The 25,729-nt window shown below is 38.8% G+C and overlaps 1 protein-coding gene across 3 annotated transcripts in view; it reads right to left on the bottom strand.

Moving 5' to 3' along the window:
- Positions 1–25,729, bottom strand: part of IPT9 (isopentenyltransferase 9) — a 107,275-nt gene that overhangs the window by 45,143 nt on the left and 36,403 nt on the right. For all 3 annotated transcript variants that reach the window (XR_016354218.1, XM_089793563.1, XM_089793562.1), the window contains exon 4: positions 22,792–22,900. Coding sequence is in view for 2 of the 3 variants with exons in the window: in XM_089793563.1 (XP_089649689.1) it covers positions 22,792–22,900 (109 nt within the window). In the remaining variant the exon portion in view is untranslated. The remainder of the gene's footprint in view (positions 1–22,791; positions 22,901–25,729) is intronic.

The following is a 25,729-nucleotide window of genomic DNA, read 5'->3' as shown; positions in this document are numbered from 1 at the left end:
CCCATTTGACAGAGCCATTACCATGACACCATTTCCCAAACACTTTGAGGTACCCAAATTTGACAAATTCAGAGGAAAAGGAGACCCTGTCACACATATCAAAGAATTTTACATGCACTGCCAGGATGTAGCATACAATGATGTCTTCCTCTTGCGCCTTTTTCCCAAAAGCTTAGCTGGACCAGCTCTTGAATGGTTTTATAGACTCCCCTATGGCACAATTAAAAACTTTGCTGAATTATCTGAGGCATTTGTAGCCCAATATGCCCATCTTGTTGAAACAGAGCTATCAATAGTTGATCTTGTCCACACCAAGCAAAAAGGTGGAGAAAGCCTTGCCGAATACCTGCAAAGATGGCAAACCCTTACCACCCGCATATCCTGCACCTTGCCAGAACGCCATGTTGTGAAAATGTTTATTGATAATGCCCATCCTAGCTTGGCTCACCACATGACCATGAACTGTTTGCAAACCTACAAAGATATCAAAGAGAAAGGAATGATCCTTGAGCAAGGACTCATTAAAGATGGTGTGGTCAAGCTTTACAAGGAAGCCAACCAAAATCAATCACATTCCAATGACAAGTCTAGGTATTGGAACAAAAACAAGCACGTTGCAACAGATGGCGTCACTGACACCAGACATGTGAATATTGTTGGTCCTTCTCACAACCAGTCCAACCCACCATATCAACCAAAAAATCAACAAGCTATCAACTACCAACAACAGAATAACCAAAGCTATCAAAACCACAATCCAAGACCCAACTTCCAAGGGTCTAGCAATCAAGCTAATGCCATCACTGTAGCTGCAGGACAAAAGCCTAGATTCCAACCTACACCTAGAAACTATACACCCCTTGGTGAACCATTGGATGTCATTTTTGAGAAATTAGTCAAAGAAAACCTCATCAAATTTCCCCCTACCCAGCAAATTGACCCAAGCCAATCCAAAGCTGCATGGTACAAAGATAATGAGTACTGCAAATTTCATAGGGTAAAAGGTCACACTACCCTCAGATGCATGAAACTAAAAGACTATGTGCAGGACCTCATTGATCGGAAGGAAATCACTGTTGGTGCCCAAACCTCTCCCAATGCAGGCTTACAAATCTATCAAAATGCTTTTCCTCCACACCACAACCAAAATCTTGGAAAAGCACCTATCCAAACCAACAACAACAACACCAACAACCGTCAGCCAAACCAACAGCATGGGAAGAACAATGACCACACTTCATCCTATATAGACTATGGTAGCCTTATAGGTTGTATATCCGAGAAAGGGCCTTCCGTCAATGTTATCAACATCCAAGGACCAAACAATGAGTGTGCAGTCACCACTCGAAGAGCGCGATTTAACATCGCAGGCCCACCTGTTACACCAACACCATCAGCTCCATCAAAAAGTCAGTACAATATCTTGGAACACCTTGGGAACATGCCAGCCCAAATCTCCATTTTAGACCTTCTTCGCACTAGTCCTGTGTACAAGAACATCCTTGACAGTGCTCTCATAGAATCCCGTGTCCCTTCTGATATCAATGCTACTGATTTTCGTAATCTTGTTGGACACCTCTCATCCTCATGTGCCCTATCGTTCAAACCCACCGACATACCCGTGGTCGAGCCAGATCACACCCTTCCGCTTCGCATAGCCATCATGGTATCCAACTTTGCTGTGAAAAGAGTAATGATAGATAATGGATCAGCCTTGAATATTTGCACCCTAAAATTCATAAAACAAGCTGGGTATACTGAGGCAGATATCATCAGTGAGGTTATCACCATCAAAGCTTATGACAACTTGGAAAGAACCACAGAAGGAACTATTTTGCTGCCAATCAAGGTTGGGCCAGTCATCCAAGAGACACTCTGCCATGTTATTGATCTAAACCTACCATTCAACATCCTCCTTGGTCGCCCATGGATTCATGCCATGAAAGCCGTTCCATCCACTTACCATCAGTGCGTCAAATTTCCGCATCAAGGCACTGAGGTAACCATCCATGCCGATCCAGAACCCTTTGCTTACTGCAATGCGGTTGAAGCCTCATATACAAACCATTGCCCTGGAATTGATATCGGCACATCCATCGCCAGCTCATCCCACACTTATAATGACCCAGAAACCATCCTCGCCTCTACCCTGTCTACCGTGAAGATCAATAACAAAGGTTGTGGAGAGTATAGTCTGTCAGATGCATTTGCTGTCGGGGCACTCCCACTTGATCCACATGCCCATGGACGACCGACATATCACAAAGCTAAGGAAATTCCACCTCCTCGATACAAACAGGTTGGCCCAACAACCTTTGTATCCTCGAAAATCCCTCTTCATGAGGAGCTCACTCCAGATATCAACAAATGGTTACATAAGGATGCACCTCAAAGAAATCAAGCACGCCTTGATCACTTTAGCCAAAAGTATCCCCAAGAACATAAGCTCATCACTAACAAATGGAACTATCAAGGTGGTGGTCTAGGACCAGAAGAAAGAGGCATGCAGTGCCCCATCGACGCACACAAGTGGGAATCGAAGTCAGGTCTTGGCTTTGGCATACCCACAACTGGGGGCACCAATGAGAACGGTCACGCTTTTTCAAACATTCACCGCGACCTTGTTGAAATTGAAGACATTCCTGAGGAAGTTGAAAAGAGAGCCTACGACGATATCCTAGACCAAATCTCCCTCGGAGACTCTGTTCTCCAAGAACTATCCATCCACCTCATTGACCTACCACTCGCCCATCCACAACTCATAGATTGGGACCAACCAAGTGTCATACACATCGATGAGTTCACATCAGAGGAGGCACTTCTAAGATTCATGGGAGCTGAAACTCCTCACAAGAAAACAAAGCCAGATTCTGCCTATATCTACAAGCTAGATCCCAAGGGGTATTTTGGAGAAAATCCCCAACCTAGTTCCGATACACCCAAAACTGGAACTAAGGTGAATCTGAGACTAGCTAAGGCAACGAAGAGAACCCCTCAGCAAGAAAATCCAGAGCCACAAGAAGAACATGAGGATTTAGCATTGCCTCCTCAAGATAATCGACCAGAGGTGTCTTCTATTCTAATTGAGGATACTCGAGAAGTCAACATTGGTTCTTCAGAGATCCCCAGACTTGTTCACATTGCTGCATCCCTATCACAAGACCAAGCTGACCTCCTCTTTGAGGTCTTAAGAGAGAATATTGGCCGATTTGCATGGTCATATCAGGACATGCCAGGACTTGATCCAAAGCTTGTAGTTCATCATCTTGCAGTTGATCCAAAGATCAAGCCCGTCAGACAAAAGCTTAGAAAAATGCACCCCAAGGTGGCATTATTGGTCAAAGCTGAATTAGAAAGAATGTTAGTTGCTAAGGTTATCCGACCTATTGACTACTCAGAGTGGATCTCCAACATGGTCCCTGTCACTAAACCTTCCGGTGACATCAGAATCTGCACTGATTTTAGAGATCTTAACAAAGCTTGTCCAAAAGATGATTTTCCCTTGCCCAACATAGATATGATTGTAGATCTTACAGCTGGACATGAAATTTTGTCCCTCATGGATGGATTTTCTGGGTATAATCAAATCAAGATTGCAGAAGAGGATCAGCATAAGACAGCATTCACTACCCCTTGGGGAACCTTTTGCTACAACATGATGCCTTTTGGCCTAAAGAATGCTGGGGCTACCTATCAAAGAGCTATGACAGCCATTTTTCATGATCTCATCCATAGCATTTTGGAGGATTATGTGGATGATATCTTGGTCAAGTCTCATACCTTCATGGATCATCTTGCTGACTTGGAGAAAGTCTTTGATAGGTTAGCCAAATATCATCTCATGCTGAATCCCAAGAAATGTGTCTTTGGGGTCACATCTGGCAAGCTTCTAGGCTTCATAGTTTCTAAACGAGGTATAGAGATCGACCCCAAGAAGGTCAAGGCTATCTTAGACATGCCTCCTCCCCAGACACTGCGACAACTTCGCTCTCTTCAAGGAAAGCTCCAATCTGTTCGGCGCTTCATCTCCCAGCTTGCAGATAAGTGTACACCATTTTCACATTTACTAAAGAAGGATGAGAACTTCAATTGGGATCCTTTATGTCAGCGCAGCTTCAACCATCTCAAGCAGTATCTCATCAATCCCCCTATCTTGGTTCCACCAATTCCTGGTCGTCCCCTAATTTTGTACATATCAGCAACACCTACTGCTCTAGGGGCACTTCTAGCACAGCTTGATGACTACAAAAGAGAAAGAGCCATCTACTACATCAGTAGAACCCTAGTTGGTTATGAACTCAATTACACTCCTATGGAAAAAGCTTGTTTGGCAGTTGTCTTCTCAACTCAAAAGCTTCGCCATTACATGCTAAGTCATACCATCCAACTAGTCTCCAAGATTGACCCTCTCAAGTATATGCTCTCTAGAACAACACTTACAGGCCGTTTGGCCAAATGGGTTATGCTCCTTAGTGAATTTGACATCCAGTATGTGGATAGAAAGGCAATCAAAGGGCAAGCTATAGCAGATCACCTAGCTGATGCACCTCTAATAGATGCTTATCCGTTGATCACAGAATTTCCAGATGAGCATATCTGTCTAATTGAAGAACAACCCCCATGGAAACTTTATTTTGATGGCTCATACACATCTCATGGATCAGGGGCAGGAATATTGTTGGTCACACCTCAAGGAGATTACATTCCAAAAGCCTTCAAGCTACAATTCCCTAGCACCAACAATATAGCTGAATATGAGGCCCTCATAGCAGGATTAAAGATAGCTGTAGAATGGAACATTGTTGAGCTACAAATCTTTGGCGATTCTCAGCTCATCATCAAGCAAGCCCTAAATGAATATCAAACCAAAGATGAAAAGCTATTACCCTACAAAGAGCTAGTTGATCAGCTAACCCAACATTTTACAAAGCTTCAGTTTACACAAGTGCCTCGAATACAGAACAAAGCAGCAGATGCTATGGCTACTATAGGCTCGCTCTTGGAAATTCCCCAAGCAGCTACACAGTATGAGTTTTTAGTGGAGCAGCTCCTCACACCCGCCTATGCGAATGAGGATTCAAACCGTGTTTGTATCTTGGTTGGTTCCCAATCCCCTTGGTACCATGAGATTCACGCTTACCTTAACGATGGTATCATATCCCCTCACCTCACACGTACCCAACGCCAGAACCTCATCCGAAAATCATCCCGCTATGTTATCATAGCCAATACCCTATATCGTCGGGGTTATCACGATACTCTCTCTCGATGTTTAGACCAAAATGAGGCCGCAATGGTGTTAAAGGAAGTACACTCTGGACTTTGCGGTGCCCACACAAGTGGTATTGTCCTAGCGCGACAAATCCTTAGAGCAGGCTACTATTGGCCTACCATTGAAGAAGACTCCTGTGACTTTGTCAGAAAGTGTCTCCCATGTCAGCAGCATGCAAATCTTGTGCACGCTCCAGCACAGGATCTACAGCCTATTGCACCACCTTGGCCTTTCGCTTGTTGGGGCCTTGATCTAGTTGGAACTATCACACCCCTCTCATCTGATGGACATAAATGGATAATAACAGCTACAGACTATTTCACTAAATGGGTGGAAGCAGTCCCCCTAGTCTCAGCTACAGGAGTTCAGGTCTCCAAGTTCATCTTGTACCACATTGTTTGCCGCTTCGGCATCCCATCCACCATCTTCACTGACCACGGAGGTAACTTTGAAAATCTCAACATGGAAGAATTATGCACTTCCCTCCGCATCCATCACCGCTTTTCTAGCCCATATTTCCCACAAGGTAACGGCCAGGCAGAGGCAACTAACAAAACCCTCCTCAAAATTCTAAAGAAAGTTGTCAATGATTCCGGCCGTGATTGGCACCTACAAATAAATCCAGCCCTATGGGCCTATCGAACTTCCTTCCGTACATCCACAGGCACAACTCCATACTCCCTAGTCTATGGTGCCGAAGCAGTACTACCTATAGAGGTTGAACTTCCCTCCTTGCGCATATCTTTGCAAGGGCAAATATCAGATGAAGAATATAGAGTAGCTCGGCTCACCCAGCTAGATCTCTTAGATGAGAAGCGACAACAAGCCTATGATCATCTCACAGTCTATCAAACTCGTCTCAAAAGGAATTTCAACAAGAAGGTGCTTCCACGACACTTTCAGCCAGGTGACATGGTCCTTAAAGAAAACATGAAAGTCCAAGCAGATCGAGAAAAGAAAGGCAAGTTTGAACCTACATGGCTTGGTCCTTATGTTGTCACTGCTTCCTTTGGCTCTGGAGCTTATCAGCTATCTACACCAGAAGGAGAACTCTTGAATGATCCTACTAACATCATTCATCTCAAAAAGTTCTATGCTTGAAGATCCTTGGTATACCAGGCTTTTGAAAAATACAAAAGAAAAAAAAATAGTAAAGAGAAACAAGCGTCCAATGGTGAAAACTTGGCAATTCAAGCACCTTGGATAGGTACCTTGGTGAAAACCTGGTAATTCAGGCGCCTTGTGTACTAAAGACTAATCCATTATCTATCACTATCCTATCCCTCATCCATTTACCCACCATCCCATAAGACACACTTTCTTGTTCCCTTGGTGTTCCAACCAAATATCCAAAAATCTGATGAAGCTTGTAAATACCTCCTATACACCTTGTAAATCTTGTACCAAAGCTTGTATTATACCTTGTAAATCTTGTACCATACCTTGTCTATCCGAAATCTTGTCCAAGGTTTGTACCATATTCCAGCCTATAAATAATCTTGTATCCTAGCTTGTATACTATCACGTGCACACACAAAACCCCATTTTCACTTAATCTTTTCGCAAACCATCTACCTATCCACCTATCACCTATTATAGACATCCCATCCTTCACAAACATTTCCATCTCACAAAAACCAAAACATGAAAAAACTTGTACATTTGTAACATATCTTGGTCCATCATCTTGTACATCCTCTTTAGCTTAGTACCATTGTATCTATCCAACGTTCGTGTCAGTTCGTCCTTGGTCAACATCTTGCACACATCACACACTTTGGTTAGATATTTCAATGCATCCTTTAGCTAGATTTCCTATCACCAAAGTGTTATCTTTCTTAGTTCAGCTTGCCAGATGCATCACTCATCCAAATCCACCAGCTTAGGTGCTCTCCGATAGGTCCTTGCAGGATTTAGCTTTCCTCATGTCTGATCTTGGTCTGTTAGTACCTCGTCCTACCCATCTCGTTGGCACACGGTTCTCTTTTGGATTTTCACTTTCTTTTGATTTGGGATCTTCCCTTTTGGGTTTTGAAGTATCTTTTCCAAGCAATCTCCTTGTTCCCTCCTCAAGGTTGCCACGATCTTCCATATAATGGTATGCTGCGAATGGGGCAATTAGAGCGTAAGGTCTTGATCAGGTCTTTCGTTTGTTTTTCTTTTCTGCTTGTGGGTTCTCCAGTGTCGTTTCCACGCTGCTTCCTCTAGGATTCATGTGTGATGCTGGGGCAATCCTTGTGTGTTTGTTTTGAGTTAGTTTGTCAGTCCTTTGGACGGTTGGTGAAAAGGCCTTGATGTTCTTGGTAACCTTGGCAATTAACCAATAGTCCTATAGCAAATCTAGTGCTCAACTACATGGTGGTACTTCTCTTTGAAGTATCCCCCCGCTCAAAAAGCTTCAATGGTTTTCCTTCATCTCCATTATCCCCCATCCATATCCAGCATCCGTCTCTCCTACCCCAGCTGATGCATCAGTATCTCTTTGAATCACTCATCACTCTTAGCTTTATTGATCCACAATCCTAGTCTTAGGGATCCACCAATCCAAATCAACCCACCAAGCCTCATCTTTCGAGATCCACAATCCTAGTCCTAGGGATCTCCGAAACTCATCTTCCGCCAATCTAACTCTTTGAAATCCTGTTGCATCAACTTTATAATCCCCTCATCCATCTCCCTATCTTGGATTCCTTTTTATAGCACTCTGCTCCTTCATCCTCCACCTTCCCTAAGGTCTTAAGCTTGCTTCCTCTTGTGCATCTGATTCTCCTTTATCATTCTCCCATAGTGAGAGTTTGAGCTAATTCAACCTCTTCTCTTAATCCAATTTGAGTCTCCTTGCTCATCCCAGATTCTTGTATTTTTCAAGAAGCCACCAAGCCTCGCTTTCTCTCCCCGCTGCCTTCTTGAGGGGGCATCTCATAGTCCATTCTCTCCTCTTCTGCTCTAGCCTTGGGCATCTTATTTTCTTATCTTTGATGTCATGCCACTTGCGGCATCACATCAAAGAGGGGCAAAATGTAGACACCTAAAAATCCTTTAGAAAATAAAGTATTTTTATTTTCTGAAAAATTCCCGATGACATCATCATTTAGTAATTAATTAATTATTTAATTAATTAATTAATTATTTAATTAATTAATTAATTAATTAATTTTTATGCCATTAAATCCTTTTATCTTAATTAAAAATATTTAATTAAGGAATCCCTCCCAAAAATGTTTAAATCTTATTTAAACATTATTTCCTTATTTATTAATTATTTAATTAATAAATTGACCAAAAATCCTAAAATAAATAAAAAATTTATTTTTTTCCCAAAAGTTGGCCAATTTCCTTATGACCAATAACCTCTTCCAAAATCTTCTAATCCTTCTTTAATTTTGATTAAAGGCTAATCCCATCATTTCCTACCCCTAGTCCCAACTCAAAATATTTAATTAAAATTAAATATTAATCCTCATGTTTATTAAAAAAGTTTTAATAAATATCTCCTCAACCCAAACCCTTGAAATAAATAAAACTTTATTTATTTTCTAAAAATCTAATTTATCCTCATCCTAAGAAGTTCTAGACTCTTCTAGAAAGTCTTCATCCTCATCCTAGGAAATTCTAGACTATTCTAAAAAGTCTTTATCCTCCTCCAAAATCTAGACTCTTCTAGAAGATGTCTTTAAACCTAATCCTAATCCCCTCCTAACCTTGTCACATTCCCTAAACATGGGTTAAGACTTACTAACCCAAGCCAAAGTTAACAAATATCTCCTCCTTCACCCACCCTCATTAAATGCCATCCACTTGCCTATCCCTAAGCTAATCCTAAACCATCCTAATCCATCCTCTAATCATTTGCACAAGCCTAAGCAAGTTTAAAACCTTCCTAATCAAGTCCAAGTCGAATTTGCTCTCATCACCCTCAAAATATCTCAACCATAAAACTTTATGAAGTCCACTAGGTCATAAATGACTCTTACAAGCCCTTTTATTGCTCTTACAAGTCATTATGAGGGTCTTTATGAAGATTTTATCTCTTGAGCCTCCTTTGTTGACTCATCCTTCCCCTTTCCTCCATCCTCTCACCATGTGACATGTGTCACTCCTTGATTGGCTATAAGGAAGCACAATCCATGTGCTCTCCTCTCATGCAATCTGAGCCCTCCATAAGCTTTTTCCCATCCTTGCATCTTAGCCCTCAAACCCTCAAGCCTCTTGCCTATAAATTGGATCCTTCCCCTTTGCAAAATAACACAATCCATGAAGTAAAGTTATAATGCTATTTTGAGAGCCAAATCCATACTAAAACCATCTATCCACACCAAAAATTCACAATCATCCATTGAAGCCTTTGGAAACATATTGAGCATACATCCTATCCATTTAGATAAAGCTACTCAACAAGAGAGCTTCTTATTGAGAGAGTCCATTAATGGCTCATATTCTCAATTGAGAGCTCATCTTAGTCTATCTTGAAGTTTATGAATTTTGTTTAGTTTGTAGAAGCTTTATTTAAATTTGGTTTCTATTAGCATACTAACATTGCTCATATACAATTCAATCTTTATTTCCACATTCTATGCTACTATGGATGCTCTTGGTAGTGCATACAAAATGCCTTCTCTTGATGAATTTGTAGCTCAGCTCACAAGGGAACAAGCAAAGTTAGCACACATGGGTCAATTGAAGCCTTCAAAGCATCAAGTGTTGGTTGCAAATGACTCCTCTCCAAAAGCTCCCAAAGGAAATGGAAACAAACAACACATAGATCCTAAGCAACATGAAAAAGGTGATGACTCTCCTTCAAAACATAATATTGAATCCAAGTCCTCTTCAAGAGAGGAATCATCTAGAAGAAAGATAAATGTGCTTATTGCAAAAAGTTAGGACATGATGAGCATAAATGTTTCCATAAGAAGATTGATGAGCTCACTCACATTCTTCAAAAGAACAATATCCAGTTGCCCTCACTAGTGTCTTCTCCTTCTCAATATCAAGCAGTTGCTACATCTACATCATCATCTAGAGGCAAAGGACAAGCACTCATTGCTTCCACACATCCTAAGAAAGGTAAATGGCTTCTTGATTAAGGTGCATCACATCATATGACATCTTCTATAGATATGTTTTCTTCTATTGAGCCTTGTACTTCTCCACCTATATTGATGGGTAATAATACATACATGAAAGTTTGTGGGAAAGGTTTTATTACTATGGGACAGGGTACATTTAATGATGTTCTTTGTGTACCATCCTTGACCACTAATATCCTTTCCATTTACCAAATTACTCATGGGGCACAAGGTAAAATTGTTGAGTTCACTCCTAATTATGTCTATAATAGGGACATGGAGACTAGAGATGTCATAGTTATTTGAGTTGTTGATCATACATCATGCTTGTATTCTTTTGCACATTTTGTTGATAATGATGATGATATTCATGATGTACCTAACCCTTTATCAAAGGTGAATAATTCATGTGAGGAGAACATTGGACACTTGAATCATTTTGTTCTTGAGACAAGTGTTGAACTTCCTACTCCTCCACCTCCTTCTTTAGACATGAGTTCTACCATTCAGCAAGATGATCTTTATGCTTCAGATCTTGCAGTGTGGGATGAATTCCTAGATGCTCTTTCAAATGAGTCTTGTAATGCAAATTTGGTTAATACATCTAAGGGGGTTTCTCCTTGAGATACTTGTTCACCTTCTTTGGAGATTGGATTTCCCAACTCTACATGTTCTCTTGATTTTTCACATCTCATAGTTCAGCTTGATAGTGTGACAGAATCTTTGAGCTTGGAGACACCTCTTCAGTCTTCAGAGATGCATACATGAAGAACTTCTTCCTCCTTCCTCACTTTTTACATGGAGTGGCTTCTTCACCTTATGATGTATTTATCTCTTCCTAAGGAGAGACGTGTTTCTTGTAGGCATTGGATTATATTTTGCTTGCAGGTACTCTTCATCTACATTGGAGCTTCTTCATTATGGGGGGGATATCATGTCTCCTTATTTCCTTCCTATGGGGGGATCATTCTTTGTATATACATGATGTATGCAATTTTTGGGGGGTCTTGAGTACTCCATCCATCCATGCATCTTGTTTGAATCACATCTCTTTTTAGGGGAGGGTTTTTACCATGAGGTTTTCTCTCTTTCTCCACTTTATGAGAGATTACATTTGATGTATTGCTTTGCATATTGTACATGGGTACCTAAAATGGCCTTGCAGCCAAGACCCATCTTGCATTGTAAGTTTAAGTGCATTCCCCTAAGTTGCACTTAAGGGGGGGTGTTGGTGTAATTAAATATTCACTAATTACACTTACTTAAGCTTACTTAGGATAATGCATTGCATAGTAGTGTTTGATTGAGACACTTGGGAGTTTGCACCTCAATTAAACACGTGTAGGAGAATTCCACTCTAGGTGGTCATAGTTGTTATCTCATTCCACCTTTAGTGCACTTATCACATTATCATCCTCATCATTGCACATACTTCATTGCATAATGCAGGATGATCCACCTTTCGTGGACATGTGATTCCACCTTGTGTGGGTGATAGCTTATCTTCTCCTTATCATTGTCTCTTATCGCCTCTTCTATATAAGGAGGCCTATTATGTACATTTCAAATCAATCCATAGGATGTCAATCAAGTCCATTATCAATAATAGCATTCTTGCATCTTCATGCAATTGTCTTGCCAATCTCTTGTGGAAGTTATCTTGGTCTTTCATTTGATCCTGGGGGTGTTGTAGAGTCACCTAAAACTCTAACAAAATGAAAATCTATTCTAAATGAGAGATGTAGATAACCATGCAACAATGCAAACTTGATCACAACAATTCACCATACAATGAAAAGTAGAGCAAATTTGGCATTATATTCGCAACAATTCTCCAACAACCTCCCTTACAAAGAAGAGAGGGTGGGTTTATATAGGAGCCTCAATTACAATGAACGGCCAAGACTGATTTAAAATCAAGGGCCCAGATTAATCTATTACAAACCCTAATTAAGGCAACCAAAAGTAGCCAATAAAAATGAAGCACCACAAAATGAGCCAATGAAAAACTCAAAGGGTTGGGGACCAATAAGAAGCGTAGAAGTAACAAGTCATCATCCAAGATGTAGACTCCTTTCCTCTTCTCCCTCCTAGCAAAATCAAGTAACTTAAGCAAAATTCTACTAAGTTCCTCCATGTCAATACTATGGAAGCCTCCATGTTGCATCTCCATAAATTCTGACTACTCCATGTATGTGTCCAATGTGTTATCCCAATCTGAAAAATGCCACTGTAGATCATTAATTGGGAGTATGAAGGAGAGGAAGCCATTTAAGGGACTCTCGCCAAGAGAATCCATGCCTATGAAATAAAGTGATTCCAACCTCTACACTAGCTTCTTAGAATCTAACTCACTGGAAGCATCGAAATCAAGATCAAGCAACTCCTTGATTGCAATAATGACCTTTGAATGTATCCCCATGACAGGGTCCTAAATGTTGTCACACTACGCGCGAGCATGCGTATACATAGTCTTCTTGGTAATCAATGAGAGATACCAATAACCAAAGTCATAGGTGTTCCCATATCAATAACTCTTTCCTGCACCAAGATTGATGTGGGATAGCCCTTAATACCTTGAGACGAGAAATGACCTTCTATTTGATGGGCTCAAATTCCTTCCTTTTCTCCTCTAATCCTTGGGCCTTTTCTATAATTATGGTGGTCTTTCCATGTGCTTGAACCATCTTTGTGTAAAAATCCTCTACTTGGCCTCCAATATCACTTGCCCATTTCTTTACTATATTGCAAGCATAATGAGAATCCTGGGAAGTGGGAACATAGGTGACAGGTGTTGAATCCCCATGCTTTGTTGGGCCTACATATCTGCTTGTGATTTCTTTCAACATCAAATTTTCAAACACCAACTCATCGTTTTCTTTTGTCAACTTACGCACTCATTCTTCTATAGCATCTGCATTGAGCCTTAAATCCTCAAACTCCTACTCTATAGTTGTTGGTCTAATATCGAATGAGGTATGGTAATCATTAGGAGTGATCTCATCTCCATTCTTGTCTCCTATAGGAATGGCCAAATGCGCAGTGCGAGATCCTGCCTCATCCCTAGTGATCTTATGAATCTTCCTCGCTGGTTCAAGTTCCCTGTTTTCTCAATTCTGCTTTAAAATGTGTCAATATCTTCAATAGGAGGAACCAACTGGATTGTAGGGGAAGATAGCAATATCTCTGTATCTTGCTGAACCGAATGCATAGATGAGGTTGCATCGTAATTGCCTTGGGGTAATATCTATGTATCTCCACCTTGCATTGAATCACCACTCAAATCTTGTGTCTCAATCTCCCTAGTCGATGAAGAACTGGGAATAGGAATAGGTGTGGTGGGTTTGTGCCTATGGCTCCCAAATTCCTTCCTAATTCTGCCACTTGATGCTACTGATGCTTCTCCCCCTTTATCCTTTTCTTTTAGAACATGTCCTATTTTTTGAATGCGTAATCTTGAAGTACTACCAGTTCCTTCATTTCCTTTGGAAGAAGAGTCCTCCTTTTGCATCTTTACATAAGTGAAGGTGATATCCTGTCTCCTTATGCTGCTTACTTGTTTGTATATATCCTGCTTACTTGTTTGTCTACCCATGCCCTTGATTTATTAATTATTTCGCTCATCAAGATCCTCAAATCCGAGGGTTCGTCCCTTTGTGACCAATTGGGTGGCTCAATTACTTTTCTCTTCTCATACTCATAGCTTGGATGAAGTATGTTCCCATCATCTTTAACTTGAACTAGAATGGGAAAGACCCAACATTTTCTCATGAAATCAATTGACATCCTAGACCATCTATTCCTCCTCACGAACTCTTTGTCCATAAGATTCAGCTAGTAATCCTCTATATCTATCGTGTGTTTGTATATCAATCCTTTGTGGGTATGGATCTTTTGGAATGGGCCAAAATCTTTCCTTGCAAGATATGTTCCCAATTGATAAAATTGTAGCTCCGCACTTCTTGTTCCTACAACCTCCAATGAAGGGCAAGACTCAAGCATTTTCCCCAAAGTGATGGATGAGAGTACCCTTTGTTTGTGCCTTTCCTTCTGCATAAGACTGAATTCAGAAAGTTGCCTAACCACCTCCAACAAAACTATTTTGTTGGTAGTGTACCTTGGGAGCCTGTATGGTTCGGAGGAGAATCCCTAGATCTAGATATAAGTGAAGGTAGGGAATTGGATATACCAATTTCCATATTGCTGAATCAATTCAATTGCCTCCTTGAATAATCTCCTATGCATTTCTCCTTTACGTAGCGAGTGATGTTCATATTGAAGATGTCATTTAGCCTCCTGTAACTCACTCCTCCATGTAACTGCAACTCGAGATGTAGTCATAGATCTTGAATTGTCCTTTTCCATTCCCAACTTTGTCCCGACATATAAGGCATGGATATTTTATGTTCCTTGTCAATAGGTAGACTATACAAGAACTCGTGTAGAACTACTTTGTTTTCCTCAGGTCTCTCAATAGTACATCTATGTTGTCACTTATCATCCTGGCCCAATTTATTATTACTTCCTCCTACGGCTATCTCCTATATGAAGTAGAACATCCAGGTGTCAAAGAAGGCCCCTTGGGGTGATCCCATAATTCTTTTCAGCATGAATACCATATCACTGTATTCATTCTTGAAATCTTCACTTACCAACTTCTTTAGTAATTTGGAATGGTGCTTCTTTGGCTCATTGACCCATTTCTTATTTATGATAACCTTGCAAGCATCTAGCCTTTCTTTGAATAGCCTCTTGGTCTCCTCCTTAGTCCTGATCCACATTCCAGAATGATATGGAATTCCAAAAGTCTCTCTTATTGCCTCCTCGCTCAAGAATGCCAGCACCCTTCCTTGAGCCTTGATCATCCTAGTGTTTGGATCATAGTTCTTTGTGCATTTGACCATGAGCTTGCTGCACTGGATGGCTGGAGAAAATCCATCTGCATGGTAAAGTCCATTCTTTACCATATCCACTGCTAGCTGTGATGGTAAGTAATCCTTGTGCCACTTCATTCTCCTGCCTAACTTCTTTAAATCAAAATGCTCCATGTTCATGTCTGTGACCTTTCCTCACTTGGATATTATTGAGGACTTTGGATAAAAGCCTTTGAATAGCCTCTTGACAAGCACAGTCCTTTCTGTGAATCCCTTTGGCTCTGCCATCTCTGTACAAAGCTCAAAGTTAGTAAGGGTTAAAGAAACAAACAAAATCATAATTTTCAGACTTCACAATCCCTGAATTGTTCCATACAAACTCAGTGATCATATCCTTTGAAAAGGTTAAAACTAAAACAAGCATCTGGATAAGAAAATTAACACAAAATTTGGTCAACGCGTAGCCTCAAAAAATAACTAAATTAGTCTTGCATCCAAATCTGATTTTCTGAGGACAGTTTGGATAAGTCCGAAGATTGGCTATGGATTTGGCACAAACAACTTGTTAAAAACATTGTGTTTGTGAATCCACTAGTGAATGATCAACCCGTTGATCATGCATTAAAACCATGTTCACCATCAAAGACGACCTTGAAATGTCTGAGGACATACCTGCAACTGCTTTGTTGTGAATAAATTCAAGCACTAACCTTAGCATTTTGATGCCTAATAACCTTCAGGAATACCAAGCAATGTCAAATTGATGGGTCGGAAGGATTGGGAATTCATTGTGAATTTTAAAGGGAATTGCCTATTGTTGTTTAAATCTGCAGACCTGGGTCCGCAACTCAAGGTTTTCAAACTTCAAGGTGGCTCAGAATGAACCTCCAAATGCCACCATAAAGTTTGCAACAAGTTCAAATCAAATGGCCATCACAAAGCAAACTTATACCTAGGTGAGGAAATATCAATTTTCAGACCTGGTCTTCAGACATTTGCATGTAGCAGCCCTACCTTAAACCCCAAGTGACCGCAAATGGATGTAAATGGTTGTATTTTGGTGTGGGGATTGATTTGTAAACAAGTTTGGAATGCTTTGGGGACTGAGTGGTTTTATATGAATTTTCTGAAAATCGCCCCTGTTTGCGAATATTCAGACTTTAGGCTTGCGATATAGTTCTATTTCAGACCTCTCATGGCTGGAAAGTGGTGTTGAGAATGATGGGAGAGGTTTGCAATAACCTTTGGATCAGGATGCAAACAAGAGAAAACCAAGATTTTTGGAAAGAAAAATTATGTTTTCAGACCCAGCCCTTGGATTTTTATTCATGGCAGCCTTACCACAGACTTTCACTGTCTGAAAATGGTTTGAAATGATGAGAAACGGGCAGGAAAGACCTAGCAAACAAGTTTTGACAGATTGGGGAATAAGGTGATTTTTAGTGAATTTTCAAACAAAATCGCCAGTCATGAAGTTCTGCAAATTCGGGTCTGAAATCACCTTGTTTTGGGCCTTTTAATGGCTGCAAAATGATGCCAAATGACTGGGAAGTGATCCCCAATAAAGTCCAGCAAGTTTGTCTTTGAATTGATTTTCTAAACAAAAGCGCCCATTTCTAGGCAGTCTGCAGATCTATGCCTGCAACACTCCAACTCAGCCCCTTAGTGCCCCCAATATCACAAGAAAATGGTCTTCTTTTAGCCTGAAATCAGTCTTCACTCATGGGGATATCAGTCTCCTTTCCAGGTCTTAGAAATTCTCTACCATCCACTTCCAGCCACCTTTAGTTGGACTAATGTTGTCCCCAGCTCTTGTGCTCCAGACTTTCAGCCACCTGGCCCTTTGTCTTTATAAATTCTTATGATTTCTCTTCTCAGTTCATGGCCTTTTAAAGGGGGTCAGCTTGTTGATTTACCTCTCACAAGCAATGTGGGATAAAAATTTGATACCTTTCTAGAGGCTTCTTACTTTACTTTATTAATTTCCCTTTATTTACTTTATTTAATGGTAAAAAAGGCCCCAAAAAATGCTTAAGTCTACATTTCCCTCTCCAACATATCAACCACAGATCCAATGGTCACATCCACACTCTAATTTCATCCATGCAAAGTGAAAAAAAATAACAATCTAGGTTTGGATAAGATTCATCCTGTACTTGGGAAAATTTGATCTTGTTTTGCTATCACAAGGGGGAAAATCCACCCTTGCATGGACATTCTCAACACTTCGAAAAATTTCCACATTTGCTCTTGGAGGGAAAATCCACATTAGTCCAGGCATTTCCAACACTTACAAAAACTTCTACCCTTCCAAACTCTCCTTGAGGGAAAAATGACTTTAGTTAGGACAAATTTGACACTTAGAAGATAGTTTGCCCATAACTTCTTCGAAACATCTCTGTGTTTGAGCATGGATCGAGCCATCTTGGTGATTGTTCTATTCCGTTGTTTAACTACATTGTTTTGTTGTGGTGTGTGGGGTGTGGTTAACTGACGTTTGATGCCATGAGTTATGGGCAGACATCTTGCGAAGAAGTTGTGGGGAGTTTCACCATAACTTCTTCGAAACATAGTGTCATAACTTTTTCTCACTTGTGAGCAATTTTACCTTTGACTGCCACTGTGGGTGACTAGTTCAAAAGATAAACTCCGGAAGACACCTGGTCAAGTTGCAAGCCCAAAATCAATCACTTGAAGGTTTTTGGCTCCCTTTCTTTTGTTTGGATCCCTAATGCATCACACACCAAGTTGGATGCCAAGAGTATGAAACTCATGCTTGCTAGATACAGTAGTCTTCACAAAGCCTACAACTTGGTCGACATTGAGACACCTTGTCTCCTATACAGTCGTGATGTAGACTTTGATGAGCAACGAGGACCATTCATGCCTGCTTCTCCTATTCTTGATCCAGTAGACCAACCTATGAAGGCTCATGATTTGGTAGTTAGGCTTCCATTAGATCCACCTGATGGGAGGGCTCCAGCAGCTCCTACAACTCCAGTTATACCAGTGATCCATGTACAGACACCTCCAGCTTCCCGTGCAGGATCACCTCGATTTGTAGATGCTTCACCTGAGTTTGATCCAAATTCTTCTGATGAGGAAACTGATCACCAAGCATCTCCTGACACTAATGTTGGTTGTTCCCCTCTTCGACCTAAGTGGTAGGCTAAGACACTTGCTAATCTTCATGATGATGAGCTCATTGATGGGAGAACTACTCGGAAAAAGAGCAAACCTACAAAATTTGTAACTTTGCTCTCATGGCCAACATTCATAGTGTGTTTGAACCTCAAACATATTCCAAGGCTAAAGAAAGTATGATGGTACTTTGGATAAGTACAAAGCTCGTTTAGTTGCGAAGGGTTTTTCTCAGCGTTAGGACATTGATTATGAGGAGACCTTTGCTTCTACTACAAAGATGAGCACAATCAGATTAGTCCTAGCCATGGCAACACAATTTGGCTGTAAGGTCCATCAGATGAACGTCAAGAGTGCTTTCTTGAATGGTGATCTCCATAAAGAGGTCTACATGACGCAACCTCCTGGTTTCACGGTTGTTGGTAAAGACCATCAGGTTCTTAGATTTGTGAAAGCCCTGTATAGCTTGAAGCAAGCCCCTCAAGCATTTACATAAAAATTGATAAGTACCTCAGCGATCAAGGCTTCAAGAGGAGTTCTTCAAACTCAAATTTGTACATCAAAACTACTAACAGTGACATCATCCTTCTAGTTAAGTGGATGATTTGATCATCACTAGCATTTCGACATCTTTGATTCAGGGAATCAAATAGAATTTATGTCAATCTTTTTATTTGACTGGCTTTGGCTCATGCATTATTACCTAGGTATTGAGGTTTGGCAACAATCTTCTGGTATATTCATCTCTCAGTCCAAATATGCCAGGGCTCTGTTAGACAAATTCCGTATTGAGGATTGTTAGCCTACATCTACACATATGGAGAAAGGCCTCAAGTTATCAGCGAAGTCTGATTCTACTCCTGTTGATGATACTACATATAGGCAATTAGTAGGCAGCCTCATCTACCTCTCTACTACTAGGCCTGACATTAGCTTTGCAGTCAACTACATCTCACACTTTATGATAGCTCCCAAGTTTGATCACTAGATGGCCGCAAAGCATGTGCTTCGTTATGTTAAGGGCACTTCAGAGTATGGACTTCTTAACTCTCAAAGTTCTAATCTTAGACTCAGTGGGTTCACAGATTCAAATTGGGCAAGCTCTCTTGACGATAAAAAGTCAACTTTTGGATATTTGTTAAGTTTGGGATCCGATGCCATCACATGGACCAATAAGAAGCAACAGGTAGTTTCTCTCTCCTTTGCAAAGGCAAAATACAAAGGGACTGTTAAAGCAAGATGTGAAGCTATTTGGCTTTGTCGGATGCTTGAGAATATGCAGATGTCACCAGCAGGACCGACTACTCTGTTTGTTGATAACGAAAGCATTATCAAGTTAGCCCAAAATCCAATCTTCCATGAACGAACCAAGCATGTGGATGTTCACTATCACTACATATGACAGCTGGTTGAAGACGGGACAATAGACTTGCAGTATGTTCCTACCACGGATCAGACTACAGATATTCTCACCAAGCCTCTTGGTCCTGATAAGTTTGTCAAATTCAAAGCATAGCTTGGTGTTGTGAATAGATTAACCATTAAGGGAGGGTATTACGATAATAGATAAACATCCATTATTAGTTAATGGTAATCTATTTGTAATCTATAGTAAATATTAGAATGTTTCTAATTTTTAGTTAGTTGTAGTTATCTGTTAGCTTTTTTAGCTTTCTTTTAACTAGAATAGAATGTTTCTATTCTTTACGATCATTTCCTAAGGAAACATCACTTTATTCTTTTGTATATATAGACCTCTCGGTCTCTATTAATAAGAAGCAGGTATTTTACCATTTACTTCATAATAATATATTATTATTGATTATCAAATTCTATTTTAGAATGGGGACATTGCTTAGAATTATTTTGGCATTGGACATATGCCTATGGCATGCTGAAGTTCAATCAATTAAACCTTTGAAAAGCATGTTCATGTCTTAATGAAGAAAAGCTGCAACAAAAAAAACGATGTTAATTGAGCAAGAAGCAAAAGTCTTCCCCTAATGGGAAGGTTTTGTTAGTACCTAAGTATTACAGAGACAGATAAAAAGCTTCATGTAAAGATGGAAGTGCGTTGGAGAAAGTTTTACTTATAAAAACACTCTGCTTTTATTTCAAAAGTTCCCAGAATTGATTTTGTAAGATTAAAAAAAAGAAACAAGTAACAATGTAGAGCTGCCAACTTTAAAAATGTGGGAAGGGGGAAAATATAAGAATTGGTTAGGTAGTGAAAGGGGAGTACAGATATGGAAATCCTCCTAGGTGATCAGGGTTATGAAAATTTAAGTCTTGATAGGACTTATCTCTTGTCAGACAGTTGATATGCTTTTACCAGATTAAAGTAAATAATCAAAAGAAGTTGAAAAATATAATAAAAGAGTTTAATTAATTTCAGGTAGTTTCATAAAGACCATATGGCAATATGTTGTACTTCTATTTTACTGAAGGACAGCTAATATTTTTCTATAATAGTCTTTTAGACTACATGATTTAGGACCAATCATGCAGTAGATGCAACTGGTATAATATAATCAGCCTTATCTCACTAAGCTGTCTCTAAAAAAAGTCAATTGTCTGCTGATTTACATGGGTAACTCATGGATTAATATTTGACACATAAAGGAGTCAACTTTAACTTTTAATTGTTGATCCAATTTCAAGGATAGTACACAAATTTGTGGACAAGATGAAACTCGGCAGAGCTTAAGTCGAATCCATTTCTTTGTTTCGTAAAGTGTCTATGCAGTATGTCAATTTGCATGGTTAGGCAGGAGGAAGCATGAACAGAACTGCAAATTTGAACATTCCCCACAAATTGGGCCATTAAGGTAAAGGGCTTCAACGTAGGTATATCAACATTGTCATTAGAATATAACATGAAAATATGAACATTTAAGATTAAACATGTAGTAAGTTTACATTCATTGTTGTGGTTGGTGATTAGATAATTATATAACCATAACCAAGTCTGTTATTATAAACATGTAATGTAAATTTCATAAATGTGAAAGATTGTGATCTGGTGTAGACTAGATGTAGTTATATGTACTCAGAATTTATTTATTATGTGTTTTGAGTATTTTGCATATTATTTGAATTTACCTGATGAATATATATATATCTATCTATATATATATATATATATATATAAATTATTCTTTGCCAAGTTTTCTACCAAATCCCAGGGCCCAAGTCGAAGTGAACATTTTGGTACCAACTTTTAGCTTAGAACAATTTAAGAATCATGGTGCTAAATTTTCGTTTGATTTATTGTTGTTATATGATTGAAATCAAAGCTGAACTCTGATATATATTTCCTTGAGAGACTAATTTGAATTTCTCATTCATGCATTTGAAATATCGACTTATACTATTTGAGAATGCATATGATGGATAAGATTTGTCTTTTACAAATTAATAAAATTTAGTTTTCTGCATTGTAAACAATGACCAAGATAATGCATTGTGATTACTTCTTTGGTTTAAATATTTACTGTTGTTAACCCATGACTCGTCATAGGTTCAAGACATTTTTTAATCATGTATAAATATAATACTTTTGTTGCACCACAAAAAAGTGAGGGTGCCACCAAATGCCCTCAAAATGTGCCACACATTTATCAGTGCCCAAAAATTACTGAGATCTTGCTTTTGAGTCAGATTCATATTTGAATTTCTTAAAATTGGAATTTTGTTTTTTTAGGCATCCAACCAATTACCATTTTCTCTATTCCCATATTCTGCATTGTTTTGTAGCTCTCTCTGATCTTATCCTCAGTGCATCTACTTCAGCTCACAATTCTATGTTCTGGTCAAACATCACTCCGAAAGAAAGTCATTTGAAAAATGAAACAACTGTTGTAAGCAAGAATAGATCAAAATACCATATTTCAATAAAAAGTTCATTCAGTACACCAAAGCATTATCACATTTCAAAGGTACACCGTCATGATCAAAAGCATTTGGCACTTATCAATTTTTTGAAGCCAACTACCATCAACCTGCTTTAGTATATGTTAGTTCTCATTGATTGATTGGGAATTATTTGCAATGTTTCAAGATCACCCGCTGATTTAATATCCAGTATTGTAATTTTTAAGTAGTTGATTGAAACTATTGCCTTCTTCTAGAAAGAAAAACCAACATGCAGAGGTGTAGAATCCCTATTTCACCATTACAATTAATCATCAAAATATACTTTTTCTTAGACTCCACTATAAATTCAACTAAAGCAACACTATTTCAATTGAAATGCAACCCTGTACCATGTGACTCCTTGTAAGAGAAAAACTAAATACAAAAGTTTATCACAAGAAGTGAATTTATACATTTAAATATTAAAGATATAAAAACATATAAATTCCTTGCAGTCCAAGCTTAACAGAGCGAAGATTTCAATATAGATAAAACCAAAGCAACTGTGAATTAAAGCACATACCATCGTATGTATAACCCAGAACCACCAACAACTATAGGTACATGACCTTTATCAAGTACAGTTTTTGTAACTTCTCTTGCATCTGAAGAGTATCTTCCTGCAGAGTATTCTGCAAAAAACGAGTGCACTGTGAACACATTGTAACCTAGTCATAGTTATCGTTACTAATGAGAAAGAACTTGTCTCTACAAGGATAATTTCATAGGGAACTGAAGCCTTAATTCTGAAATCGCTTGTGATTAGATTCTTTTGGATCCTTTCCATTTGCATGTGTTTCAAACCCAACATTCTGCACATGCTTTATTTTTTAGTGCCTTGGGTGCTTTGGATTGGCTTGATTAATATACACAACACATGTTTTGTGTCATAAACCCATATTGTAAAAGAGAAAAGTACAGTTGTACAATAGCAAAAGAGGCAAAGGCACAATCATGGTTAAATGAATGGACAAATGGAAGGAACTGCATACTCATCAACTTTCTAGTGATTTCGGATGAGTGCTCAGTAATGAGGATCTAAAATGAAAATAAAATAAAAAATTTGCCAGATTATTTTTTAAATAAGTTTAAATCTCAAAAGTTTTGAAAAGAAAAGCATATACAAAACTTAGTCAGTAAATCATTAATAAAGCTTAGGTTTAAACTAAAAAGTTGAAAAAAACATATGCATATAAGCTCACAATGTCCCCTATAAAACCCATTAATTTTAATTTTAAAAATTGCAATATAATTGTGTTAGTTATATCGACCAAAATGAATAGTTTTATACCGATTACATGTCTAATTCAATATGATTGGATATCCGGTTTGTTGAGATTATTTCAAATTCATTTGACTATCTAGCGTTACCAGACATTTGGCAACATTTAAAAGTCAACTTTGACCAAGTATAATATCATTAAGTATCAACTCTTGATTGTCGAGGCTTGGGTGTCCAACATTTGTAGCACAAATGCATTTCCTGTTATTTCACCTTCATCTTTTTGCATCCAACCCTTCAAAAGGTGAGAGTATTCTTGAGGTCTAGATATGCCTCAAAACATAATAAAAAATGTAAGAATATATCCCAAGTTGTAACTAATGATGCATCAACATATGTAGTAAAAGGAAGACTACTTGAGGAGAGTTAACCACTACTTTTTGGACTCCATGAGCTATCCATTACCTTAATCTTTTGTTGGACATAGGCAAACTTGATTGGGTGAACCCCATAGTGATAAACACCAAGAACATCACCAAATGTCTAAAATCAGCATGTGTTGTGGAAAGGAGAGTAATTGAAGAGAGCAATCGTTATAATTTCATGCCCTATCTGCTATTTGAATATTTCTATTTAATTGTCATCTTTTATAAATTATGTAAAATATGTAGATAAGATCGTTTCTATGATCCTTTTCAGTTTCTTATTAGAAACTTCTATTAATGTATTATTATAAATTGTTTATAATGATCTATTTGATCATTTATTAATACAACAAAGATTTTACCAATTACTTCTTAGTAATATAGTATCATAGCCATTAAAGGAAAAAAGAAGTTTTTTTCCGATTTGTTTGTTGAAGCTGTAGCTTCAGTTAGATTAATTCGATCTGAGATACATTGTTGTTATTGGTAATCATCATTTCCTAAATATATTTATCCATGTTAAATAATATATATTATTGTATATAATATATATAGTATACTGTTGCCCCACTTTTCACCCTATAACCATTTTGCAAAAGTGGAGAATTTTGTGTCTTAGTTAAGCCTAGGTATGTTTGAGTCTAGTTTTAAGTTTCCTTAGGTGGAAAGAGTCTTCATCGGATTTTTCATCTTTCCCTTCCCCCACATTTCATAGCCGAGTGGTTTTCCTTTATGTTGTGAGTCTTATGAGTAGCTTAGTACCTAATCCGATGGAGATTCTTGCAACATGTAAAAATTATTCACAAAGCTGAGCTTGCTCACAGCTTACCATATTTTCCACGAAAAGAGGAAGCTTGCGAAAAATTGAACTTCACCTTCTCCTCGGCGGGTTTTCAACCCATGAAGGCGATTCCCCGCGGAGAGCACCAAATGATGCATACAGGTCCATGTAAGAAGATAATGAGATACCTTATGGTAAATTTTTGTTTTCACTACGATATACTACCTTGGGAAACATTCAGGATTCATTACAACGCTCAGAATCATCTCAAGTGGAAAACTCAAAACTGACTTCTCCTCGGCGAGTTTTCAACCCATGAAGTCTGTTTTCCGCCAAAGGCAATTGTAAAGGAAAAGAAACAAGGAGTGGGTCCCTTTCAAATTTCACATTCCTTTTGAGCTTCTCCGAACCCAAAGGAAGTGTTAACTCAAAAGATAAAGTTAAAAGAAAGATTGGGTGGATAAATGAAAATTGTCTTCTCCTCAGCGGGTTTTCAACCCATGAGGACAATTTTCCTCATTTTGAAGAAAATCAACTTTGTAAGAGGGTTGGACCCACAAATTGTACACAAAACATCTTAGGATGATAATGGAAACAATCTAACCATTGCGGGAAAGATATACTAAGCAGAATTCGATTTGGCGGATACTTTCTTACGAAGTACTCTGTTCATAACTTCCTGAAACTTAATGGGAAACGGGAAAGTAAGTATGAAAGAATAGAAAGTTACTGTTGGGTCAACAGAAACAGTAAAAAGACGCCAAAACATCCGCTAGAGCCTTCGCATTTACTATTTCAACGGATTTATCCTTCAATTCATTCGTGTGGCACGAATCCTGAAGATCAACGGGTGAATTGAAACTCCTATATAGATGGAAACATGAACAGTTATACAAACTACCACCTTTTCTTCAACTGTTATTCTATTAATTTGCACAACTTTTTCAAATAGCCTGTGTTTGTGCATCCGCTATTCTTTTCTTCAGCTAGATTCAAAATTCAATTCATTCTCAGACAGAATGGCAACTAGATT

This window comes from Cupressus sempervirens, chromosome 7 (genome assembly GCF_028749045.1).
Source record: "Cupressus sempervirens isolate cs-2001-9-10 chromosome 7, ASM2874904v1, whole genome shotgun sequence".
NCBI lineage: Eukaryota > Viridiplantae > Streptophyta > Pinopsida > Cupressales > Cupressaceae > Cupressus > Cupressus sempervirens.
Note: the sequence above shows the minus strand (reverse complement) of the source record. Positions and strands in the feature narration are given on the sequence as shown.